The 27,129-nt window shown below is 41.9% G+C and overlaps 1 protein-coding gene across 2 annotated transcripts in view; it reads left to right on the top strand.

Moving 5' to 3' along the window:
- Positions 1-26,684, top strand: part of LOC134602297 (interferon-induced GTP-binding protein Mx1-like) — a 53,122-nt gene extending 26,438 nt beyond the window's left edge. For both annotated transcript variants that reach the window (XM_063447063.1, XM_063447054.1), the window contains 5 exons: positions 9,728-9,872; positions 11,576-11,734; positions 16,285-16,361; positions 20,213-20,449; positions 25,985-26,684. In XM_063447063.1, the coding sequence (XP_063303133.1) occupies positions 9,728-9,872; positions 11,576-11,734; positions 16,285-16,361; positions 20,213-20,449; positions 25,985-26,215 (849 nt within the window). In that variant the 3' untranslated portion in view covers positions 26,216-26,684. The remainder of the gene's footprint in view (positions 1-9,727; positions 9,873-11,575; positions 11,735-16,284; positions 16,362-20,212; positions 20,450-25,984) is intronic.
- Positions 26,685-27,129: the final 445 nt, after the last annotated feature.

Here is a 27,129-nt window from a genome sequence, read left to right as displayed (position 1 = left end):
TTATATTCAGGGCGTGCAGCAATGATTCCCTTGCGTATGGAGTCTTTAACACCTTGGACAAACGCACCTGACAGCATTTGTGAATGAATTTTGTCAGTGAGATCAAATCCCAAATCTGTAAACATTTGATACAGTCTTGCATGAAACCTTTCCACTGATTCTCCTTTGTCTTGCACAACATCAGTAAGACCAGCAGCCTGATCTGCAAGTTTGTCCTTAGCCCAATCTTTCAATTGATTGCAAAAAGTTACTCTGGAGGGGTAATCAACATCACTTGTAAGCAGATCTGTACTGAGGTGGCGGGCCATGCTAGGCCAATATGCATCCCCTGCTTTAATAGCACAAATACTCAGTAGGTCACGCCAGGCGGCGGAATAAGTCTTTTGAATCTGAACTATCCCTCGGTAAAAAGGCATAGGCTGCTTTTCTGGGTCGGGGAGAGATTTCATTAAAGCACTAGCTTGTGTGGGGTTAAAGGCAACATATTTAGGAGGGGCCCGTTCTCCCCGACCCTTATGGCCAAAGGGATCTCCAATAGAGCGGTGGGCCGAGACTCTTGCAGCCTCCAATGAATCCTGAGACAGCCTGTCATCCCTGTCATCCTCGTCCTCATCTAACTCTATGATCTGGGCCCTCCTGCGTGAGGGGATTACCTGAGGTGACAGAGCCGGGGGATGAGAGGGAGTCCCGGAGGCGGGAGTTGCCATTGGGTCATAATCTTGGGATCGGTAATCACCGGGAACACCGGCATCAGGGGTGCTGAATGACTGGGGGCCGCCATATTGGAGGCGGGGAAGGAAGTTGCATTGGGGTTAAGGGAAGAAGTGGCGGCCATATTGGATGCGGGCACATCCGGGGCAGATTGTACCGGACTGGGCATGACCGGAACCTGGGGAGTGGCTTGGGGAAAGGGGTATGGCCAATTTGGATAGGGCATGGACATGGGGTATGGGAAGGGGTATGGCCAAGCCATCTGGGCGGGGGCTGGGGCGGAACCTGGAGTGGGCAGGAGAGCTGGGTAGGGATTAGCAAAGGGGGTGGGAACCTGGGCCGTGGTAGGGACGGGCAAGGGAGAGGATGGAGAAGAATCAGTAGAGGCGGGTGAAGAAGGAGGGGCCGGAGTGGGATCAGCAAGATTGACAGTGGCAGGGGAGGAGGGGTTAGCTAACTGGGCAGATGCAGATGGGAGGGTAGGATTATCAACGGAGAGAAAGTGTGGAGAAGGAATGGCAGATGAGATGTTAGCATTAGACACAGAAGGTGGCTTAGGAATGGATGAGGATGATGGGAGTGTTAGGGAAGGAGAAGGGGAAAAGAAAGATCCATCAGAATTCAGGACCGGGCAAACGGGGGAGGTGACGGGATGGGTGCTGGGAGGATTGGGAGCGGGATACATAGTCAGCTGGCAATCACCCATTGCTGACTGAACCTTGGGGATAGACATCCCCTGGGCGCCATTTTGGGGCGCTGGCTGAGGAAAAGCCCCAGCAACACAGTTATTATGATACACAAACAATTTCACACCCGTGTGAATTATTTCTTCCTCAACCCACCCTTCTTGCTGAATAGCCTTCGCTACTCTGTACCATGCTTCAGCTGTCTTTAATAAATCATTATTTGCAAGCTTGCCTTTCTTCTCCATCAATAATCTACGCCAACTTTCTGGTTGCAATCTACCACATGTAGGCACAGCAATTTTACATACTTTTGCAATCTTTGCAACACCTTTAACCATCTCCTCACCCTCTCTGTCTTCAACTAAATCACATGCTAGCCAGCCCTTACTGGGCTTAACCAACTCCTGCCCCATATTCCCCTTTCCCCTACACCAGCGTCCTAGATATAGGGAAAGATAAGGAAAATTGAACAGGAACGTCTACAATGCTCAACTGCCACTTTGAGGAAGGTGGGTCCTACTCAAGTGCGTCTTCCCAAAACGTAGACTAGTCACTGAATCCGCCTACCCGGGGTGGTAGACACGGATTGGAGCGAGGTGAGAAGTGTGTGACCAATCACTTCTCTATTAATGAGGAATGGGAGTGGATAGTATAATAGTACAGGAAGTGTAGAAAAGGTAAAAGGTAAGGAAAAATCCTTAGAGACAGACACAGGAGTTTGAATGACTCCTATTAGACAAACAAAACAACAATACAGTTGAAATACAGTGCATGCATCACAGTTCAAATGAAATCAACAGCAATTCCTTTCCTTTACTCATGTGCTTACTCCAAAGTCACCTCCCTCAATCTCGTAGTGTCCCCGCTTGGAGAACGACTTTCGTAAGTCTCACTACCAGCGGCCAAGGATAACAGCTAACACCGGTCCGAAATCCATATGCCTCCCTCGTTACAGCAGTCCACTAATAGTGGCCGCGCTATCCTCACTCCCGTAGTGCCCCTATAAAACCCACTTTATAAGTCTCACTACCACGTGATGCGGAAAACAAGCAATGCCTACTTGAATCCCCCCAGGAAACTGAGTCCCCTGCCACAAGACTGAGTCCCCTACCACAATTAAATAATCAGGAAGCCCCCAACTCAACACTTAGAGCCGGAGGGTCCGGGTCAGGAAGCCCCCAACTCAACTAGAGCTGGAGGGTCCGGGTCAGGAAGCCCCCAACTCAACACTTAGAGCTGGAGGGTCCGGAAGCGCACAGTGAAGCTAGCTAGGCTATCAAAGTGACACGAAATGGATCACAGGAAACTATGATTCTACACAGTTCCCACGATACCACAAACCTCTTTTTCCATACAGCCACAGCCACGAGGCTCCTAAAAGAAGTAAACAGGCAAAGAAGACCCCCAGGAAACTTCCACAGGTCAACCCCCCTTTTTCCCTACAGCCACAGACACGTGGCTCCTAAAAGGAGTAAAACAGGCAACAGGACTCCAGGCAAATCCCCCGGGTCCACCCCCCCTTTATCCCGAAAAAGGGGAAACAGACAAACACAGGACCCCCAGGCAAACTACCACGGGTCCACCCCCCTTTAATCCCAAAAAGGGGAAACAAATAAACATTCAGCCCGGGCAACCAAACTAGACCATGCCAATACAGACACACCCAGGTAACAGACTGAATGCAGGTAACAAATGGGTAATGAGACCCCGGGCAAGATATTACCTGTCTTTGATGTCCTCCCGGGAAGCAGTCACAGACACGTGGACGGGTCAATCAAAGGGGACGAAACATACCGGTGGCTCTGCAGAAGTCTCTACCGTGCACCTGGAGGTGATCAATCTCCTTTCCTCCCACCCGGATTCCTCCGTCCAACTGCATCTTCCTTAGGACGGCTCACCGGCCAGACATAGCCCGGGGTCCCTGTTCGGGCGCCAAAGTTGTTATGGTACTTTTTCAGTAAACCAAAATGTTTAAATGTCTATCTGTTCCTGTCCAAATTAAAGAGAATTGAATTGCGTATATACGCTGAAGTAATTCAGTCTGACACACGGAGTTCGGGTTAAAATAACTTCGAGGAAATTTATTGGCAAGTGAAGAAATAGCGGGCGCGCAGGCCCTTTTAAGAGGCATTTTCGTCATCATTGATTATCAAGATATCAGTGAATAAACATCATTAATTGGATTAATTGTTAAGTGTCTGGATTAGTATCCACCTATCAATATAATTAATTGGCTCAAAAACTAAGTGGTTCGCTTCGTGTCCACCCACCAAGAGGTGGTATTGTTTTGGACCAGGGTGGGGACAAGGGGGTCTTGAGCGTCATTTTACACGGTCGGTGATGTCAGGTCTCGTGGTTAGGTGCAAGGTCTCTTATGAATAGAACATTTCATTACTACTGTGTTCTCATGGCCTTTAAATTATACTATGTTGCGAGTTAGGGGAAATTCAACAGTTCCTGGGTTAGTCATATCCTTATGGAGAATACAGTCTTTGTCTATTGTGTTAGATGTGCTGAGAAATTCTGTCATGTAATGTAGTTTTCATATGGAGAAGTCAGGTTATGAGGACAAAATGGAGGATTTGTCACAGTATCAGGTTAAAATGGAGTTAGTGCAATAATTCAATACAAGTTCAATAAAGATTTTTAATAATTCTACATCAGTATCACCAGGTGCAGGGGACTGCAATGGGGACGTCTTGTGCCCCATCATATGCCAACCTGCACCTGGGATGGTGGGAGAGAGAAATAGTCTTTACCGATCCCTATACCAGGTTTACTGAATGTATCTTCTTATGGAAAAGGTACATTGATGATGTCCTAATCATCTGGACAGGCACCCAACCACTTTTTGAAACGTTTGTAGAGACACTAAACACGAACAATCTCAACCTAAGATTCACCATGGAATTTGGAGATCAGACACTCAATTTTCTAGACTGCACTCTAAGGATAACCGAGGACTTTGGTATAGAGACTACCCTCTATCGTAAGCCCACATCCACGAACAACATGCTACGATGGGAGAGCCACCACCCTATCCCTCTCAAAAGAGGAATTCCAGTGGGGCAGTACTTGAGATTAAGAAGAAACTGTTCATCTATCGACGATTTCAAAATTCAAGCCGCAGATCTGCGCATAAGATTCAAACAGAAAGGTTATCCGAATAGGTGCCTAAAACACGCCTACCAGAGAGCACTCAACCTTGAACAAGAAGAACTACTCACCAATAAACCCAAAGAGGACCCCAAGAAAGCTATAAGATGTATAGCAAGCTATGACGCTGGATGGAATGAAGTGAAGAAGGTGATGGGGCGTTTCTGGCCATTACTAACTGAGGATCCACACCTCAGGGACGTAATTACTACTAAAGTATCAATAACAGCCAGACGGGGTAAAAATATGAAAGAAATATTGGTACCCAGCCATTTTTCGGCACCAAAAAAGAAAAACAACACCTGGATGAAGATACAAGGCACAAATCAGTGTGGAAGATGTGTCGCATGTGTACACATAGCAAAAGGATCAAAAACGATTTCTGACTCCAGCAACTCCATAGAAATCCCCATAAAGCAGTTCTTCAACTGTAACACTTTGGGCATGATCTACCTACTTACATGCAAATGCGGTATGAAATATGTGGGCAAGACCATACGCCCTTTCAAAAGACGTATCATGGAACACGTCCACTCTGTGACCTCCAATAGGGACACACCAGTGGCCAGGCACATCAGAAACAATCATATTGATACCCCAAAGTGCATCAAATTTGCGGGCATTGAAAAAATTCAGTTAGGCAAAAGAGGGGGTGATCTAGATCAGACCCTCAAAAGGAGGGAATGCTATTGGATCTTTAAGCTGGACACGCTAGCCCCCAAAGGTCTGAATGAGGGCTTCACCTTCACTCCTTTCATAGATACATGATGTTCTATAAATGTAGATATGTATATAGTTAATGTGCTGTAATGTTCTTTTTCCTTCTGTAATGTTCTTTTTTCACCTATTTATTTTCTCATATATTTTGATCCCTTTTAAACCAGGTACTACTTAACCAATCCAACAGTGATATATACTCATAGACCATACATAGACAGAGCACAGTATTTGGATATCTCCTTTCCCTAAGTAAAATTTAGACTTAAGCGATCGTATGCAATTAACCAGCAATGGTTAGGTTTAGATCACAGAGACTTCCCCTTAGATCTTTCGGTATTCATCATCTACAGTGGGATGGTATTTTTCCCATAGATGCCTTTCAGACCGGAACTTTTCTGTATAGCTCTATCTCTATGAATATACAACAACCGAATAGGGCTTTTATGCCTATATTTTCCAGCTTAGTCTCCACATCATCCATCTATATGGTTACTGATACTTCCTCATGGCACCCCAGACTCTTGGCCAGGATTTGTATCACTACACCAGCCGGGGCGATCATATCACTTCCCTACCCACAATGGGGGCTGTTAGGGAAGAGTTATAGCATGCACTCACGCAAGATGGATCGTAGTGTTATCTTTTAGTTATAACACTATCTTTTGCGGACAGATCAGCCAGGCGGTTTTCGCCGCTCACAGGTTCCGCCCCATTTACACCCACGTGGGCGGACCCTAAGGTTGACTGACAGCTCGCACAGCGTGCGGGCTTGGCGCGCACAGATGAGACACACCTCCAAATATGATTGGTCGTTGGATCGCTCACAGGGCTCATATAAACGCCAACTGTTTCAGTACCAGGTTTACCTTTGATAAAGGCGCTTTGGCAGCGCCGAAACGTACGTTAGGTCCGCTATTTGTTTTTTTAGCTTGTGCACGTTTGATGTGAACCTTTAGTTTAGGGGGTATGGGGACCTTTGGTATCTAAACTGGTGCTAGAACTAGTCAGGAGAATGTCTTCAGAGTAGAAATCTTTTTTCTTTACAGCAACATTGAGAGGTGATATGTCTACAAAGCCCTGCACACACAGCAGGTTCTCTACAACTGTATCCAGTGTATGATACACTTGCAAACAGTGTTTAATCCAGCCAGCAGTGTGCTTTGAGAGAATACCTTCAGAGTAGAAATGTTTTCCTCTACAACATTGAGAGGTGATATTTCTACATAACCCTACATACACAGCAGGTTCTCCACAATGGTATTCAGTGTATGTTACACTTGCTAACTTTATCAAGTGTGAGAACCAGTTAGTAGTGTATCTTTAGACTAATAATTGCTCTGTTCCAATAGCCATCATTTGAGCTCTGCATACGGAGGTGGATCTCCACAGATAGATCCATCACACTGTGCACTAAGCTCACTACATGAAGTGGCAGGAATACAGTAGAAATTACTTAAGTTAGTTGCTATTTAAAGATCCACTCTCCCTACTTGGAGCCTTGGATTTACCCTGCGGCTGTGAAACAGTTTGAGATACTCATACAGCTACTTTTTACGCAGGCTTCCTTCAGACTCCACAAGCATTACTACCTTTTGATCTGGTATACGCCCACAAAGTATATCGTCCCTCCCAACCCCATTATTTTATCTTTAGTGGTGATGGTGCATTAAGTTTTATTTTCATTTTCAGGGATCATCAAGTTTATGATACCCATAATAAAAGTTATTTTCTAAGATTGGTAATTAAGGCAGAACAACATCTGCAGAACTACCCCTTAGCGCTCCCAAGGCTACCCATGCCTACGGATCACGCTATCTCCATTCTATAGTCTATGTACATACACAAGGGTTATCCCCTATCAGTTCTGCAGACACACTCCTGTTCCCATTAGCTGGGAACTTCAGCACTTCGGTGCTTCCTTTTTTCTAGAAAAACTCTGAAATCAACAAAAAAATGCCTTACATTAAGAAATGATGGATCTAATTAATTATAGCAGCAATTCACAACAAATTCTATTTTCCTTCTATGAATCAAATGGTTTAGTAACGCATTCTACTTATAACTAATAATGTGAAAACTTACTTCATCTACACTTTAAAGGACCACTATAGTGCCAGGAAAACAAACTTGTTTTCCTAGCACTATAGTGCTAATAGGTCTCCCCCACCCTCATGGCCCCCCTCCCGCCGGGCTCTACGGGGAAGAAGGGGTTAAAGGCTTACCTGCGCTGGAGACTCTCCTCCCTCTTCCGACGTCATCCACCGAATGCGAATGCGCATGCGAGGCAAGAGCCACGCGCGCATTCAGTCAGTCCATAGGAAAGCATTCTCAATGCTTTCCTATGGACGGCAGTGTCTTCAGAGTGAGAAGCGCGGAAGCGTCTCTAGCGGCTGTCAGTGAGACAGCCACTAGAGGCTGGATTAACCCATATGTAAACATAGCAGTTTCTCTGAAACAGGCAGGGTTAACCCTATATGGACCTGGCACCCAGACCACTTCATTAATCTGAAGTGGTGTGGGTGCCTATAGTGGTCCTTTAACACCCACAGACATAACATGGAAGCGATTTAATATTGTTAGTTAACCTTTCCAAATGATTGCATTTTTTTAAAATAAACTTTTAAAATGTTTTTTTTCAATTTATTAAATTATAAAAAAAAGCATAGCATGTATAAAAAAATATAGAGATGTATAAAAAATATCACAGTATTACATTTTTTTCATATTTTTCATAATATTAAATCGTTTAAAAGTTTATCCAGAAATATTCAAACATTTAAATATTTACAAAACACATACAGGATTATTCACCAAAGTGTGAATTTTCAAAAATCTGATTTAATTATAATTTTGATGGAATTGTTTTAATGTTGTTATTTATTTATTTTGCTTTTTATTCATGCAGGATATTAAAGTCCTGATTAACCACAGGGAAATCTATGAAAAAATCTGAGTGTGATTAACTCATATGTAATTCAGAAGCAATACTCCTGCCACAAACATTAACTCAAAATAATTACAAGGTTATGAATAAAGGAGGAAATGTTATGAATTGAGTTGTGACAGAAACCAATATAATTAACGGGACACTCCAGACCCCTAAATCAATTTTGCTTACTTAAAAGCTTTATGTGTGAAGAGTGTGTCCTCTTTTTTAAATTTTACAAAAAATACATTTAATAGAAACCGACCCTTTTCTAAATTAGCCTGGTAACAACCCCTTGGCTTTAAACAGACAACCGATCCTGTTACTTCCTGGTTTGGTTAGCTCCGTGGAGCTAAACTCAAGTGGCAGCAATTGCCCAGAGCACCTGCCTTGCAAAGACTCTTCATTGAGCTGCATTGGGAAGTCTGGGATTGGACAGCCACAGACAGTCTGGGCGGGATTAGAAGGGCAGGATTTGCAAAGGCTGCAGACTAGAGACTTGCAGGTTTTTCAAGATGTTTTTAGATTTACCCCAATGGAAAAATGCATAATTCAATGGATGCAAGTTTCCATTTGGTGTATATCTGCTAAAAAAGTGATTTGATTTATTTTGTATTTGGGCAGTGGAGTGTCCCATTAAAGGGACACTCCAGTGCCAGGAAAACAAACTGTTTTCCTGGCACTGCAGGTACCCTCTTCCACCACCCATCCCATGTTGCTGAAAGGGTGAAAACCCCTTCAGTGACTTACCTGAGACCCCCGCCAATATCCCTCTGCGGTGGTTTTGGGTCCGCCAAAGCTCCACCCCCGCCGACGTCATCCGGCGGGGGAGACCGATCGCGCATGCACAGCCGCCGGCGGGGGAGACCTAATGTGCATACGCGGCAATGCCCCGCGCACGCATTAGACCTCTCCATAGGAAAGCATTGAAAATGCTTCCAATGCTTTCCTATGGGGAATTGAGCGACGCTGGAGGTCCTCACACAGCGTGAGGACATCCAGCGATGCTCTAGCACAAAACCTGTGCTAGAAACCAGAAAGTGCCATCTGGTGGCTGTCTAGTAGACAGCAACTAGAGGAGGAGTTAACCCTGCAATGTAATTATTGCAGTTTATAAAAACGGCAATATTTACAGCTGCAGGGTTAAGGGTAGTGGGAGTTGGCACACAGACCACTCCAATGGGCAGAAGTGGTCTGGGTGCATGGAGTGTCCCTTTAAGGTTCCAAGTCCATCACATTTTCCTGGACATGTTTTATTTGTACATTCTGTTGAATGGTACATGAGAACCGATGTATATAGAATTCATATGCTGAAGGAAGGTAAAACAAATCCACCAATCATTAGAAGGAATCCCAAATGGCCTTCAGTCAGTCCCTTCCTTCATTACACGAATGCTCTATAAACTGTAGCCCATAGAATTGGAACATGTCTTGGAAAAAATGCTGGATCTGGCAGTTCAGTTTGTGATTACTTATTTAAAAGTTCTACCTGCCTTAATCTTCTGTCTTGCATCAATTTTTTTTGCAGAAAATCCAACAATTTAACCAATGTATTGCTCGTGCCACACAAGGAGAGGAATTCATAACTTCGGCAAAAAACCCAAAACTTTTTTCAAAAGTTCGGGAACATTTCAACTCTTGGCAAAACAAACTTGATGACAGCATTGAGGAATGTAAGATCACATGACAGTATGGCAAATTGTATAATTCTATAAAAGGGGGAACTGTCTCATTCCAGAATTTTTAATATCATGTCAACATATCCATCCCTATATCTAATGGGAATGCTTTTATGAGATGTGAAAACTAATATTATATGTAGCAAAATCAACAACTCAAAAAACTCCCTGACAACCATTGTTATAAGTTCTGTCTTTTACACCTGAATTCACAGTCACCATAGAGGGAAGAATAGAAATGAAACAGTGGGGCTTTTTTAATCAAAGTGCTATGTTCTGAAAAATGGTCTAAAGTACTAAGAGTGGAGCAATCACCATGGAAGCCAGAGGGACCAGGAGGCACATTCCATTAGTGACTCCTTACCTTTTACATTTTTGCAACAGTTTTTAGAACATAACTTAGCCTTTTAAGGAAGACAGGATGGCATACCTCCTACATCTCTTGTAGCAAGTGGGGTAAGAGAGAGTGGGCCAGTGAGACAATTTGCATCAAATTTCCAGCCCAAAAGGGTGGGTTCACCCAAGAATTTGCAGCTCAGTCTCAAACTCGCAGACTGCCTGCCCATCACGTAAGTTTGCCCACTGTTTCATCACTCTCTGCAGGGTCCTAGTGACCAGAGCATAGCACGAGCATGCCTAATCATGCACTCTCAATATGCTTTCCGGTTGACTTTTCCCTGGGGCCCCTAAAAGTTGGACACTTGGGAACAATGTCAGGATTGAGAGACAGGATCCTAAATAAGGGACGCTCGCACTTAAATCAGGACTGCTTGGGAAGCCTGAAATGGCAATCTCCAAAGATATCAAGGACTCTTTATTGTGTTTTGTTAAAAAAGTTAAGATTTTGACTTAAATATAGGTCTATATTGTATACTGTTTTGGCTGGATTTACGAATATGATAGCACTGAACACCTTAATATGCATTAGAGTGAAGTCACTTCTAAAATCCATATTACAACACAGTGGCATTTACTGCAGTTGAAAATAGAATTGTTGCATCTTTAAGCAGACTGCCAGGAAAATGTACTTGTAATACTATTATAAATATCTTTATTTTAGAAAAACACAGCCTCAGAAGGGATATAATAGCATATATTCAGGGCTAATACAAACCATTGTCTGAAATAGGTGCATAAACAGGTCACTATATATAGGACAAAAGGTCACGCATTTAGACTGGAAGAAAGGAGATGTAGTCTAAGGAAAAGGAAAGGTTTTTACCATAAGAACAATAAGGTTGTGTAATTTACTGCCTGAAGAAGTGGTTTTATCAGAGTCTGTACAGATGTTTAAACATCAACTGGATAAATACTTCCAAAATATAATATGCAGGGATATATTTTTTAAGTATAGCTTCTTGATCCAATGAGAAATCTGACTGCCATTCTGGAGTCAATAAGGATTTTTTTCCTAGTTTGTTGCAAAATTGGAAGTGCTTCAGACTGGATTTTTGCCTTTTTTTGGATCAACAGCAAAAACAGATGTGAGAAAGGCTGAACTTGATGGACGCATGTCTATTTTCAGCTATGTAACTATGTAAAAGTGACGACATGTAACTATGTTGTCCACCCTACCTCCCAAAGAAAACAATAACCTTAATGACTTTCAAGGTTATCATTTTATTACCACAATTATCAATTCCAATATGTATTCATTTGAATAACTACATTATATGCTAACTTTACATTTTTTTCAGTTAATTTTGATCTAAAAGAAGAAGTTGCTGAATTTGAGACATTGCATCGGGGACGAGAACTGCCAGGATTTGTAAATTATAAAACATTTGAGGCTATTGTGAAAGATAAAATCAGTCAAATGGAAGAGCCTGCCAGAGAAACTTTACACAATGTTACTGGTGAGTCTTATCGACTGATCTGTTTTTACTAGTGAGTTCATTGTAGATACAAAAAAAAAAAAAATCAAGCTTAGTTAGATACATGCATTGAGCTGTTAGAGCTCCCATGAGGGAAATGTAGCTGAGATAGACAGATGAGATAGATGTAGCTGAGATAAACTACCATATTATAAGCCTCACAGGGGTTAGCACCTAGTGTCTAAAATGGAATTCCATTGACCACTTGTGTGCTGGTGTAGAGTAAGGGGAAAGGGATAAGCTCCATTTATAGTGCAAGGACACCCTTCATATTTTATATATTTAACGTTGCAAAAACAAATATGTTAAATGCAAAGTAACTGCCTCACACCAATCCATACAGCGAAAATGTAAAATTAAAAAAAATTATATAAATATACACAAAAATAGAAATGAACGATACAACATATAGGTAAAACTGTGTTAACAGGTTTTTCTAACCACTATTACTACTTCTGCATTTTCAAGTGGTCATAGTGGTGGGAGTCTGGATGCGCACATCCAGAGATATACTGGATTGCGTGCTGGGGCAAGTTGCACTCCCAGCACACGTGACTAAGGCAGCCAAGGACCCTGTTCTGTGCATTTAAAGAACCACTATATGCACCCAGACCACTTCAGCTCAATGAAGTGGTCTGGGTGCCAGGTCTCTCTAGTTTTAACCCTGCAGCTGAAAACATGTTTAAACTGTAGGATTAGAGAAAAGGAGACAGAGAATATTGGGTGCTGGAGGGAACCAGCTACCCCAACTCTGAAGTGGTTACAAGGGGTATAGGGGGCTTAACCCCGGAGAAATGGAGAAGAAAAATGAAAGAATGGGCAAAATAACCACCACACATAGAACTATATGAAGGTGGGAGATTGCTCACTCAATGGTCTATACCTCTTTGGTAATGGTACTTGTGGGGAAGAGGAGAGTGTAAGTTTGAAACAAAAAACTTTTTATATTTATTATGGAAGAAGACGTGGGTATTCAACCTTTAATGAGACAACTTATACTAATAACAGTGAAGTATACAACTGGCTCCACTTGTAGCCAGGAGGGTGGAATTTCCCTAATAGGGTAAATTCGTAGGTGAGGTAAGTGCTCACAAATACTGGTCAAAGCTCATGCAGTGAATAAGTGCTTAAGGATCAGTAGGAAACACAGGTCCCTGATGATAATGCACATAGTATGTCAAACTTTAACATCGTATAGTGGCCAGAAAACTGGCCAGCAGGGCTAGGGGCTAGAGTGTATGGGGATAATAAATAAACCTGGGTAGGGGAAGGGGAGCAGAGTAGTCACTAAAGCGGGCTATAGGTACTGGTGTGAGAAGACGGGCAGAGGAAACAAATGGCCAATTCTGACAGTGTATGCATGCCCCACAGAGCATGGAATTATAGCTTACTGTCAAGTGGACCCAAAGGACATGTCCATCCCTCACCCTAAATAGCCCTAAGATAACTGACTGTCTCCCTTGAAACCAGGGGACTATGAAACACTACCTGCTGCTTCAAGGCAGCCTCAAGGTAATCCCTGTTACTAAGCCCCACTCGCCCAGATGTTCTTAAAGAATCATGAGGTAAACTGCAAATGTGCTAGAGCCAGAACAAAGAACAAAAGAAAGAAAACGAAGGAAAAAATAATAATAAATGAAAAAAATAATAAAATTAAATAGAACAGGAATGCATCGGCATTCTGTAATGCTCGACGCGCGTTTCGGCGTAACAACGCCTTTGTCAAGAGCTGAGGAGGTCTGCCTACCTGTCCGTGTTTAAAGGATGACAAAGCCCGCCTATGGGATCCCGCCCGCCAATCGTAGACGTCGGCACCGCCCACGTCGCTGCATCATGGTCCCACCTTCCGGAAGTGAACCGCGGTCCAATGGGGAAGAGAGGGGAGGAGTCAACGCAATCTGCCCCACGTGGGGGATGGGCTGACAGTCGGTTGTCAATCTCCCGCTTAAGCCCGCCCCTCCAAATAACGTCATCATTTCAAATCCCCATCATATGCTGGGGGATAAGGCAGAAAAACTACAATCCTCTCTAATGTGGGATGATATAGTACACATAAGCCTGTGAACCTCATTTAAATGTGTATTTTTGACTGCTAAAGTCCCATATAGGTATATAGTTCCCATATGTCCTTTTGACGATATATGTCTGACAAAAGGCGAACATAAGCCACAATTCCCCCATGTACTGACAGCCATATGTGGTAACAGTTGGAGATAGTAACATAGGCTACATTTCAGCCATGTACTGTACAGCCCCCAGGATATACTGGTTACATGGGGATGTACTAGGAGGGCTAGTAGTGCACTCTGTCAGTTTCCAAAAAAGAGGAGTGTGTATAATCCACCATATATCCACTTCAATTGTGGGGTGAGGTAGCGGGGCAGCATATGTTGCTTAGGGTCAATAGGGGGGAAAAAAACGGGTATGTGTTCCTATAGGGGTTTAAGGGACAGCGGGCAGGGGATTCATTCCGTTCCCTGTGGGGTAGTAAGTAAGTCAGTAGGTTTATATTAGGCAGAAATACTTCTAAAAACAGGGGGGGGGGGGGGGAGGTAAATCCACTATGAATTCCATAAGTACCTTATATCATCACGTTTTGTGCAAAAACCACCAAATAGAGTGGCCTTGAAAAGTAGTGAAAGACAAGAAAGAGAAAAGGGAAAAAGAAGTTGGTGTAACCCTCTAAATAGGGAGGGACAACTGCCACTTGTATGAGAAGGGGTCTAGTGAACAGAAAACTGGACATATCTCATGATTAAGGACTACCCAAATGGTATTTCAAATATAAGGGGAGAAAGAGAAGCCTTCGTTCAAGCCTTTGGGATGCAGGGTATTGAGCTTGTAAATCCACCTGCACTCTCTTTGGCGCAAAGTCTTGTCAAAGTCGCCTCGTCTCGGCTCGCGTTTAACTAGCTCGAGGCCGCAGAACCGTATGTTTTTGGATGAGCCGTCATGATGTTCCTTGAGGTGTCTCGAGATCAGGATTAATCAAGCCTCTAGTGGCTGCCTCCCTAACAGCCACTAGAGGCCGCTTCTGTGATTTACACAGAGTAAATCGCACTTATTTGATGCTGGACGTCCTCACGGAGTCCAGCGTCAAAAAAGATACCCCATAGGAAAGCATTGAGTAATGCTTTCCTATGGGCGGGTTTGAATGCGAACGCCTCTGGCCGCGAATATTTGTATTCCTAACGCTTTAGTGTTCCTTTAATGTCAATTCTGTACATAAATTATGTCTGCTGTCAGCGAGCACTGCACACTGGCATCAGATGTAGCTGCTTCTTGGGGGAGCTCGTGTCTGCCGCCCTCGCTCCCACACTGAATTTAACACTCCCCACCTCCCTATCCGCTCCACAGTTATTTTGTTTTAATCCTGCCCTCCCAGCTCCTTCATTCACTTCCTCCCTGCCCTTCCCCTTGCCGGCACAGAGTGCAAGCATCTTCCCTTGGTCGGTGAAATGGTCCAATCAAAGGCTTCACTATGAAGTCAGATGATGGTGCCCTGAGCAGTGCTGGGGAGCTTATTTCAGCACTGGATTAAGGTGAGTAAAACTTCATTTTAAAATGCTCTTTGAGCGTCTTTTCTAGCTGATCACAGGTGGGTGCATGGGGATACCAGGTCCCACCGTTATTTTAAATCCTCTACACCCACGAGATGGGGCCTTTCTAGAGACTAAACAGCAATAGCTTCCCAGTTACTATTTTTTTGTGTTTAGTAGATATGACGCCACTTGCCGCATGACAGGTGGAGGCGCATAAGGGAGTTTTCCAACCTCCATTAACGTAATATGAGTGCCCAATTGTTCCCCATAGTCGCATTATTTTAAAATGTTTGTACTTTTTTATAATGTCAGCTTGCTAGCAAGCTTTGACCAGCCACCACGTGGTCATGCCACCGAGGGTTGTTTAACTATTTGCCCACTGGCTGCTTGTGCTGTCAGTAAGCAAATAGAAATTCAAATCAATGTTCACTTGTAAAAAGCAAGTGAATGATAATTTGCCAATCTGCATTTTGATGGATTCATTCAGTAACAATTTTTTTGTTGTACATCAGTGCTTTGGAGATATTCATAATCCTATATTGTCTTCAGATTTAGTAACTTCGGACAAAATAGTGTTTAGTCAATAACCGTGAAATTGTATATTTTGTTCTATATTTAACAATATACACCACTAAGTCACAGTTGCCAATCAAAAGAGAGAGGTCAAAAGACAGAGGTAATTTAAATACACATTCATTTTTTTTTAATTAAAGTTAGAATTGTTGGGAATTCAAAGTGAATGTAAAGAGAATTTCAAACTTAAAACCAAAATAGCGGACTTGGAAAAAATCGGCAAAACGTATGTTTCAGAGTTGGTTATTTTGGTCTAAAATTTCAAATTCACTACGAATATCCGAGAATTCTCACGCTAGTAAACAACCCTGATTCCTATTTTACAAAATTTTTGGCATACCCAGGCTGGGCTGTTCGTTTATTTAAATTAATTTTGATGCAACTTTATTTTGTATTACAAATGTTTTTCTCGTTTAGATGTGGTGGGAAAAATGTTTACAGAACTTGGTGTGCAACACTTTGAGAATTTCCAGAATCTTTACAGAGTCTGTAAGGTGGGTCTGTGTTTATCTATTTTATTTTGTTTTCCTGGACTGTAGAAAAAGGTAAATTTAACGTGGGGCTCTAGTTAATTTGTTTGAGCAGAATCAAAAATGATTCAATACGGTTATAAAAAGAACATTTCTTTTTCAAATGATTTATCTACAGAAGTCACCATTAAAGTCTATGGGCATTTTTGGCGATACATCATTCAATATGTTTCTTATTCATTTTTTATTCTGATTCAGACTAATTAAATAGAGACCGTGGTGCCTTCGAGCTACACACGAGTTATTCAGAAAGCTCTAAATAGGATCTGAAGTTCCTAATTCTGTCAAAATCTACAAATAATATATTGATTGCAACATTTTAAAATTGCATACTACAAATAAAAATCTATGTATATATATAAAAAAAAGCATCCATATATTTTTTTATGGTAAATGATAACCCCTTAAGGAAAAAGCCAGTTGTACGAGTTCTGATCAAAACAAAACGTGAACAAACCTGAAATTGGCGCTATATGTCTGTTCAACCGTAATTCACCTCTTTCATATTAAGTGCACTCACACTTGTTATATATCATTTTGTTCAGGAGACATAGGGCTTTCAATTCATATCACATACTTATATTTGAAACATAACTGAATGTGAATAAAATCTAAAAAAAGTATGAGAAATCAAGAAAAAATATATATATAATATATATTTTTCAAGTTCTGCTTGGCATTTTAACTGTGAATGTCATAATACGGTTAGATTTTACTGCAATAAAATACACATATTTGTATTCAGCAATGTCTCACGCAGTGGCGTACTAAGGTGGGTGCGTGGGGGGCGGTCCGCCCCAGGTGCCACTCACTCACTGCACCTCCTGAGCCCATTGCTGAGACCGGTCTGCAGCTCCACAGTGTGCAGAGCTGCAGATCATGTGTCTTGCAAGCACTGCCCAATCAGAGCGTTGCTGCGGGTTACCACGGCAACGCTATGATTGGGTCTCGCGAGATCCATGGTCTGCAGCTCTGCAGACCGGAAATGATGGCCACCGGACCACCAGGCAGCCCCCACTGGAACACCAGGGATTTAAGGTAATTTCTTAGCCCCCCTGCATCACCCCTTCTCCTCATCACATCACCACCCCTCCCTCTCCTCATCACACCCCCTTACTCTCACAATCACCCCGCTCCCTCACAATCACCCCCTCTCACAATCACCCTCCCTCCCTCTCACAATCATCCCCCCTCCCTCTCCTCATCACCCACCTCCCTCTCACAATTACCCCCTCACAATCACCCCCCCTCACAATCACCCTCCCTCTCACAATCACCCCCCTCCCTCTCACAATCACCCCCCCTCACTATCATCCCCCTCCCTGAGCTCCCTCTCACTTCACCCTCCCACACCATGTAGCGGAGAGGTAGTATCATCCACATTATCTCCGCTGGGTAACAGGAACAGCATAAAATAATCCAGGCAAATAAGTACAGCATACAATAATAATAATAATCCCGGTAGCGTTGTAAGAATCCTTCCTTCCCAAGAACTAGACGACACATAGGCTGGGAGTCAACTGAGCTTTTAATCACAGGTCACAGTATTCCCCATGCAAGGGGTTTCCCTACTGACATGACAGGGATTGTACAGTAGGGGACTACATGGGGAACTTAACAACCTGGACATTTCTCCCATCATGCACTGCTGTACGAGAGGGATACTCCCACTAGAATATACAGTTAAGTGGATTATCCCTCCGTGCAGCAGAACTGACATTTTACATGAAAATATATAACTTTTACAATATTCATTATATTTAAACGAATGGATGTTCGGTAGATAGCTTGGGTCTGAGCGCACATTTCGTGAAAGTACCGCTCAGATCCCAGCATAAATAACCGAACGCCGCACGAAACAAACATTACGTTTAAGTTACCTTCAATCTACCAATTGACTTTAAGGAACCACATTACCGAAGGACCGGGGCTCCCGAACGGCGTGGAAGTCCATCGGTATTCATCCCTTTGAGTAGCCGATTTTAGTTTCAGGCGCTCGACGACCAAATACCGCTGGGTAACAAAGAATCCAAGATGGCCGACCGCCATGTGGTCGGTAGCCGAACGGCGGCCACCCTGAATCCTTCTAATTACCGATTGCAACAATGTTGCAATCCTTAATGGGAGCCACACAAAGCAGCTAATTGTCCCATTACTTTTGGTCTCTTAAAATGTGGGAGGCACATATACAAACTGTTGTAATTCCTACACCGTTCACCTGATTTGGATGTAAATACCCTCAAAAGTCTGCAGTTAAAGCACATCTTGTTTGTTTCATTTCAAACCCATTGTGTTGATGTATAGAGCCAAAAAGATTAGAATTGTGTCAATGTCCCAATATTTATGGACCTGACTGTATACATTGACAAACATGTACACATACACAGATACACAAGTACACAGACACAGGAATACACACACACTGACACACAGATATACATACACACTGACACACACATACACACTGACACACAGGTACACATACAGACTGACACACATACAGACATAAAGGTACACATAAACACTGACATACACACACACACACACACAGGTTTGCACAACCTCATATATACTCAGACCAAGGTACACACACACATATAATCCACAATTTTTAGCCACCCTCCTGTCTCCCTACCTTTTGGGTTCAAACGGTGTCCAGTGGGAGCTGGTTGACTGAGGCTGATGGGAGTCTAAGTCTGAGGAACCTCCTTCTCCTCCTCCTCCGTGTGTTCTCATTCTCTTACTCCCCACACAGAGCCCTGTTAGTTGGGAGGAAGTGATCTGACCTCACTTCCTCCCATCAGGCTGCTAAGGAAAGACTGGGGCACAGCCTGGAGTAACATTAAAGGGCCAGGCCACTGATTACTTCAAAATAATATTTTTCCAGTATTTTGGCAGCACGGCCCGGCCCCAGGTGCTGCAGCTAACCGGGGAATTTCCAGGAAATGATAATGGTGAGCTAGACTGGCCCTGGTTGCGGGGGCAGCTGCTTTGGGCCCCCAGGTGTAACTGGGCTCTGGGCAGCTGCCCTGTTTGCCCCATGTTAAAGATGGACCTGCCCCCGGGGGCCTAAATTGCAGAGAGGGGACTGCCTGGGCTGTCAGGTAGTCCCCCAGAAGCGGATCGCTGTGGAGGTGAGTACACCTCAGGCGCTGGGGCTCAAAGCCATTAGGGTGTTCTATGCCGCCATAATGGCTTTAAAGCCATTATAATGGGGATGGCATAGAACGCCCTAATGGCGTTAACGGGTTAAAATGACTGGATTTGATAGTAAAGCAGAGGGGGATAAATATACCCATTTCATCTCATTAAATTAGTTATAGTGCCTGAAGACCTCTGGTCCAGTCCCTTCATTCAGTGTTACACTATTTTTGAGCAGTTTAACTTTGAATGAAGGTTCCTGGCCATCCACAGCCAAGCCCCCACTGAAGGAGATTGCAGACTTCCTTCTAGCATACCAGCAATGGGCGCTGTGATAGGCTGAAAGTGATCAGCTAACACTCTCAGCCAATCATACCCACATATTGCTGCTCAGGGTTGCATGCGTTTAGCATTACAAAATTAGAAATGGCTGCATGCTGAATGGTATGATGGCACCAGGGAACTCTAGAAGTATAAATACCTTATTTTACCAATGAATGCCCAGCTATCCCTAGCAAAGGAAACAGACCATGGTTTATTGAATGTATTACCAGAACATTAATAGGGATTCTTTAAGCACCAAAACCCCTACAATTGTGTGAAATTTTCTCTGTCCCATTTGACCTGTGTACCCTCTATATTAATGTGTGCTGTACCCATTTTACCTCTTTTAGGCTAGTATTGAAAATCTAAGACAATCACAAGAAGCAAATGCAGATACTTTGATTAAAACTCAGTTCATGATGGAGGTTATGGTTTATGCCCAAGATAAATGCTACAGAAAAGAGCTGCTTTCTATTCAAGGCAATCAGGATGGTGTCCAGACGAAGCAATATGCCATACCTCAGCCTATTGATCTGTTGCAGTGCTCAGTGAAGGAAATGACCCTTCATCTAGAAGCGTATTTCAAAGTAAGTAGACAATGTGATGGAATAAGATAAAGAAAAAGAGGACAAGGTCTCTTAATAGGGAACAATCCAACTTGTAAAGGCCTAACCCTAATTACAAATACAAAAATGTTCCAAAGAGAAGGAACCAAAAAGCATTGGGTAACCCTTAGAAATAAGCATATAATTTAAAATTAAGAAATCCCAAGATAACACCTCATTTAATTCTGTGAACAACACATACAAAGGGAATATAAGAGACAATACCCTCACATGTAAGTCAATGCTAATTTATATGGGAAAATCCTTTATTAAATGCTAGGATAAATGTTGAGTGGTATGTCTACTAAATGTCTCAAAAAAGAGGGTAGGTTTACCACCACTGAGGAGAATAATATAGAGAAGTAAAAATCTATCCCACTGTTACTTTTAAAAATGAGTCAGTATTATAAATGTATAAAAAAATATGTATATCTACTCTCTCAAAGTGGTAAGAAAGTTGCAGTAAATAATGTGTCAGAATGGGATACTTTACACAGGGAAGTACCAAGAGTAGGAAACTATTAGTCCGATTACGATTGTGCACACTGCACGTATCTATCAGTGAGTTACTAGGCACCTAAGATAAAAGAAATCTGGCTGTTAGAGTTCTATGATGATTAGATACTGATAGCTCATTTATAATAATAGTAGATCCCTGAGATTCCTCACTCCAAGTGCCTTAAGGCAATGGCTGCCATACAGTTGAATACCTCCTAAGTCTGAGACAAACTAAATCAGATAACCCAAGTGCTACATTAGTAAGCCCAAAAACAACACCAAATGAAAAGTGAAAATAAAGCGTACAAGACACTCAACGCGCGTTTCGGCGCTACTACGATGTGCCTTTGTCTGGGGCTAGTGTAAAGACACCCCCCCCACAGAACCCTTTTAAATATCAAATAGCTAACACACATCCCTTGGTTCCATTCAGCCAATTGTATTATATTAGGGGCGTGGAAAATGGGATCGCACCCTCCCCTTATTACAGTTATACGGGAAGAAAGCAATTACAGTATATAAGTGGATATTTCTCTCTCTCTCTTCCTCTCTCTCTATATATATATATATAGATACTCTCATTTTTCTTCTATAGCAGTTTATTCAGTAATCCATTGTTTATTCCTTTGTGCTACGTCCGGCAACAAATCTGATCGATCTCTCAAATCATTGAGAGACGGCAAGTGAAGTGTCAATGTTTTAATGTTTAACTTTGCTCCTGTGTAGAGGGGCAATGTCAATGTTTATAAATAAACAACAAATTCTTACCAATTGAAAACATCTCTCAACCTGAGAGATTGTTATATAATTACCGTGACTCCATGCTCTCCCGAAGTTACTTCCGTGTTCGGAAGTAAGCTCCTCCCATTCCGATGACGCTCCACTCACCTGCCTTATATGGAAGCCGCGCCAAACTCAAATTGCTGAGTTATTTTGATCCGACCTTGGACACTACGCTGAGCTGCCTCTTTCGCTTCTACCAAGCCTCGTTCACCTTGTTCTCTTCAGCATCTGTTACACCAGCAAGGACACCTGTATTAATGAACTTTTTTTTGGAATCTTGCAAATTCTACTAGTTACAGGAAGCTCAAGAGAAACCTTAAGTATCACTTTTATATATTCTCAATATTGCTGCAAACTTGCATATAAGGCTAATCAAATTGTATATGCCTCTAATCAAGTTTAATTATTGCTGCAACCTACATATAAGGATAATCAAATTATATCTGCCTCTTTTGGATTCAACTACCACCTGTACGCTGATGACACTCAGATATACCTCTCCTCACCGGACCTCTCCCCGGCCGTCCTGCAACGTGTCACTGCTTGCCTCTCTTCCATCTCTGACTGGATGTCGTCACGCTTTCTCAAACTTAACCTCTCTAAAACTGAACTCCTTGTCTTTCCTCCTCCTAATACTGATCCTCCTCTCTCACTCTCCCTTCAAGTCAGTGATATCCACATAAGTCCATCCCTACAAGCGCGCTGTCTTGGCGTCATACTTGACTCTGGTCTCACCTTTGAGTCTCACATCCAGTTTGTTGCCAAGTCCTGTAGGTTCCAACTCAAAAACATAGCCCGCATCCGCCCCTTTCTAAGAAGGGCCTTAAAACCCATCTCTTCAGGAAAGCGTATGGCCTCCCAGAGTAATCTCTCCCTTACATACCTGTCTCTTGCTCTCCTATGGGATAGTGCTTTGCTCTCTCCTCCAGCTCTGCTTCACTCCTACTTGATATTTCCTATCCTAATGTTTCTCTTACCCCACCTCCTATAGACTGTAAGCTCATTTGAGCAGGGTCCTCTTCAACCTATTATTCCTGTAAGTTTTCTTGTAATTGTCTTATTTATTGTTACATCCCCCCTCTCAAAATATTGTAAAGCGCTACGGAATCTGTTGGCGCTATATAAATGGCAATAATAATAATAATAATAATAATATCTGTCACTTATCAAGTTTAAAAAATTGCAACATCTTGCATATAAGGGTGATCAATTCCCCTGTGCCACTCATTAACTATACTTATAATTGATTCTAAATACTAATTCGTAAAGTGAGGACATTATTAATTATGTTTTCTTTTTTCCTTCATGCCAAAACTGGAAGTAAGAGATAAATTGTCTTCAACTTGATTCCTTAAGAGATAAATAAAACCTCTCAAGAAATCATACTGGAAGTTATTTTTGTTTTTCTTAAAGGTATAGTACTACCTATTAATGCTGCAGTTCTGTTCCTCCATTTTCTGTCTAGCACTATCGAATCATATCATAACAGAGATGTGGTAAATGGAATATGTAAATTTTCTTTATATGATTGTGCTCCCGTAGGGTAGAGCAACATAAATGTTGAATAGAGTCTTATCATTTAAATACACAATCACCACACACTAAGAGATGTAGTGAATACAAAAAATATCTAGTGTATATTTTATCTAGCCATGCTCCCGTGGGATACCATAAATGTTTAAATAGACTCATATCATATAGATATAAAATCACCACACACTCAAACTGCCCAAAGGAGAGAGGGTATCTATTTAGATTGATATATCTTGTTAGGGACTCATTTCCAAATTGGATCGAGTACCCTCCCAAATGAGACAGGATAATTCTAGTCTAACCTAATAGATGACTAGATGGGTTCATAGGGGGTAACTAAAATACTTAAAATACATTATTTAAAAATAAAAGTGTACAAAGTGATTAAAAGGATTCCTTTAGGTAACATATTAACAAGCTCTATTTTTTCTTGATAGAAGACTGTTGGAAAATTATTTGTTGTAGTGAACTATTTACATGCAATGAAGGTATATAATACTCAAACCACATCGAGTAACTTATTCTAGGCAACTCATGTTGTTCATTAGCTAAATTCCTAAGCATCTGCACTAGTGTGGGGGTTCACTATTGTAGTAATGAAGTGTATGTGAACCCATTGTTTAGGCCTAGGGGTGCTAGGTCAATTTGTAGATCCAAAAGCACTTCCTCTGTTTCAGGAGGTGATCAAAATTCCCACCTCTTTGATCCAATCTCACATGTTCTATCTCAGCGAAGCGTAAATCCTGTGAGCGACCTAAATGGTGTTCCCATAAATGTCTGGCGATTGGTGTTTCATTTCTGTATTTACCTGAATGAATATGTTCTTAAATACGTAGTTTGAAATGCCTAAAGGTCTTCCCAACGCATTTTTTACCACAGGAGCAGGTCAAAAGATAAACTACTCCTGTGGTATTACAGTTGAAGAAATCCTTAACTTGGATCTTATTGTCACCTGAACTATCCTCAATGGCTTTAGAGTCCCGTAGTACAAATTTACACGCCACGCACTTGCCACATTGGTAGGTGCCTCTTAGTGTGTTCTTAAGCCATGTCTCAGAAGATTTTTTTTAGGAGAGGGGTGACTTGGTAACAGAAAAATTCTTAAGGTTCTTTCCTCTTCTAGCAGTTAGTGATGCATTGGGAGTTAATACATTTTTTAGGTGTGCGTCTTGTTTAATTATAGGCCAAAATTGGTTAAGTATCATTTTTACCTGCCCCCACCCAAGATGAAAATCCGCAATGCATCGTATCTGCTGATCCTCTGGTTTTTTGTTGACTATTTTGTAGCATCACATCTCTATCCATATCCAGAGCCCTTTTATATGCTATTTTCAGGCACCTATTTAGATATCCGTGCTTTTTAAATTGTGTGCGTAGTTCTCTGGCTTTTAGCTTAAAATCCTCCAATGTTGAGCAGTTTCTTCTTACTCTTAAATATTGCCCTATCGGGATGTCCTTTCTGAGCAGTTTGGGATGGTAACTTTCCCATTCCAATACACTATTCATGGCTGTAGGTTTCTTAAATAGTGTTGTTTGGAGATAGTTAGTTTGAGCAACTGTTAGTGTGAGGTCCAAATGGAAAAAATAAAAAATGGGGCGCCATCCCGTTCTCCACGCCCCTAATATAATACAATTGGCTGAATGGAACCAAGGGGCATGTATTAGCTATTTGGCGCCGATATTTATAATGGTTCTGTGGCGGGGCATATTTACACTAGCCCTGGATGAAAGTGCATTGTAGTTGCGCCGAAACGCGCGTTGGGTGTCTTGTACGCTTTATTGTTTTTGGGCTTTCTAATGTAGCACTTGGGTTATCTGATTTAGTTTGTCTCAGACTTAGGAGGTATCCAACTGTATGGTAGCTGTTGCCTTACTGCACTTGGAGTGAGGGATCTCAGGTATCTTCTATTATTATATATGAGCTATCAGTATCTAATCATCATATAAATCTAACAGCCAGTAGGAATAGTTATAGAACCACAAGCAGAAATGGGATACGGCTGTACAGTCTATGGAGGGAACATACAAAGAAAAAACAATAGTGTGATACAGTATATACAGTGAATAGTGCGCTTAAATGGATGCACTCACGAGATGGTGGAGATAAAAGAGCATTCAAGGTGCCTCCCCAGGAAATATGGGGGGATACTGATATCCTTTGCAAATGTCGAGCAGCCAATGGGACACAGGACTCCAGGTGAGTAGTAGTAGAAAATATTCGTAATTTTTATTCTCTTTAAAAGGTGGAACAACACCATAAAGATAAAATATAAAAGTGCAGCAATAGGTCCAACGCGTTTCGTTCAACACAGGAACTTCATCAGGGTCCGCACAATAAAAGAAATCACCAGCAATATTGCAGATTGTAAAAAAATATATACATCCTACTCACCCTAACAATAATCACTATAAATAGGGCTAATCCCAATGTCCCATTGGTCCAAAACGTGGTAAATGATATCTGCTGTAAATCAGACTGCATAGATTAAGGCGGAGTGGGTTCTGGTTATGACATGATTCGGACAGTCTAGCCACTTCTGTATACCTCCCATACTGATCAAACATGCAGTAGAGAAATATATCCCATGTACCTTTTCAATGAAACCTGACCCTGGAGGAAAGAGATCAATGTATTGGTAATGTTGCATTATTGAGAAATGCTGCCACCATTAAATATTCCACTGTACATTATTTGTTTTACAGAGTGCTGCAGATCGCCTCTCCAATCAAATCCCCTTGATTATTCAGTTTCACATACTGCAAGAATATGGGAAAAAACTGCAAAAGGATATGTTGAAAATTCTACAAGACAAGGAAGAACACAGCACCCTTCTCAAAGAGAACAGAGACCTCACCAGCACCAGGAATTTTCTAAAACAAAGGATCAGTCGCCTGTCAGAAGCTCATAAGCGCTTGATTGGCTTTCCAGGTTAAACATCAGTGCATACAGGCTTTGGTTAAAGAACCGAAGCCACACATGGTAAAATGTCTAGGACATAAATGCACTAAGATTTAGGTCATTTCTTATATACAATCACAATTATTTATAAAGTGTCAACATTTTCAGCAGCTCTGCTCCATAGGTAATATAAGACAAAGAATTCTATAAGTAGAGAGGACCCTGCCAAAACAAGTATACCATCATTTATAAATGTGATTGATGTGATATATCTGCATTTTCACTTTCTGTACATTCTGTACTTTCTGTACATACAGTGTCCTACGGAGCTTTATTCAGGAAATTAGTAAAAAAAGAACATTTAGTTATCATAAAATTCTCCACCTCTATGACTTTCCAACTCTTCCTCTTTTAAGGCCAGTCATTTCTCAAACTCCTTTCATTGGTGCGTGACACAGTGGAGGATTTTTGAGTACGGTGTTAAATTTCTTCTTTTACATCTGTCTAACCTTTATATTTTAAATAAATGTATTATTTGAGTTAAAAGTTGTCGTCTCCCTCTGTGGCAAAAATAAGTATTTTGTACATCAACCCTTTTGTTTCTCTTGGAAGATACGGAAAAATTCATTTTATACCAACAAGGAATGGCAATTGGTAAGGGAGCTGCATATTTTGGGCAAAGGTAATGAGTTGAAAATAAAAATTAGTTGGAGATTTCTTCTAAATTGACTATTATTGCAATATTTTGTTCATGGTTTTGTAAATAGCCCCAAGTGTTTTATAAAAGCAAAAATCCATGATAGGTGGCCATTCGGCTAGCAAATATATATTGCTTTCCATGCTCTTTGAAAGAAAAATGTTAGTTGAAGTATAACATATAATAAGAGACCCCCGGAGCTTGATGGTGTTTGGTAACTGGTCGCACTATACAAAACATGTAGAAGATAAT

The sequence above is a fragment of the Pelobates fuscus genome, chromosome 1, assembly GCF_036172605.1.
Source record: "Pelobates fuscus isolate aPelFus1 chromosome 1, aPelFus1.pri, whole genome shotgun sequence".
NCBI classification, from domain to species: domain Eukaryota; kingdom Metazoa; phylum Chordata; class Amphibia; order Anura; family Pelobatidae; genus Pelobates; species Pelobates fuscus.
This window is presented reverse-complemented; position numbering and strand designations above follow the sequence as displayed.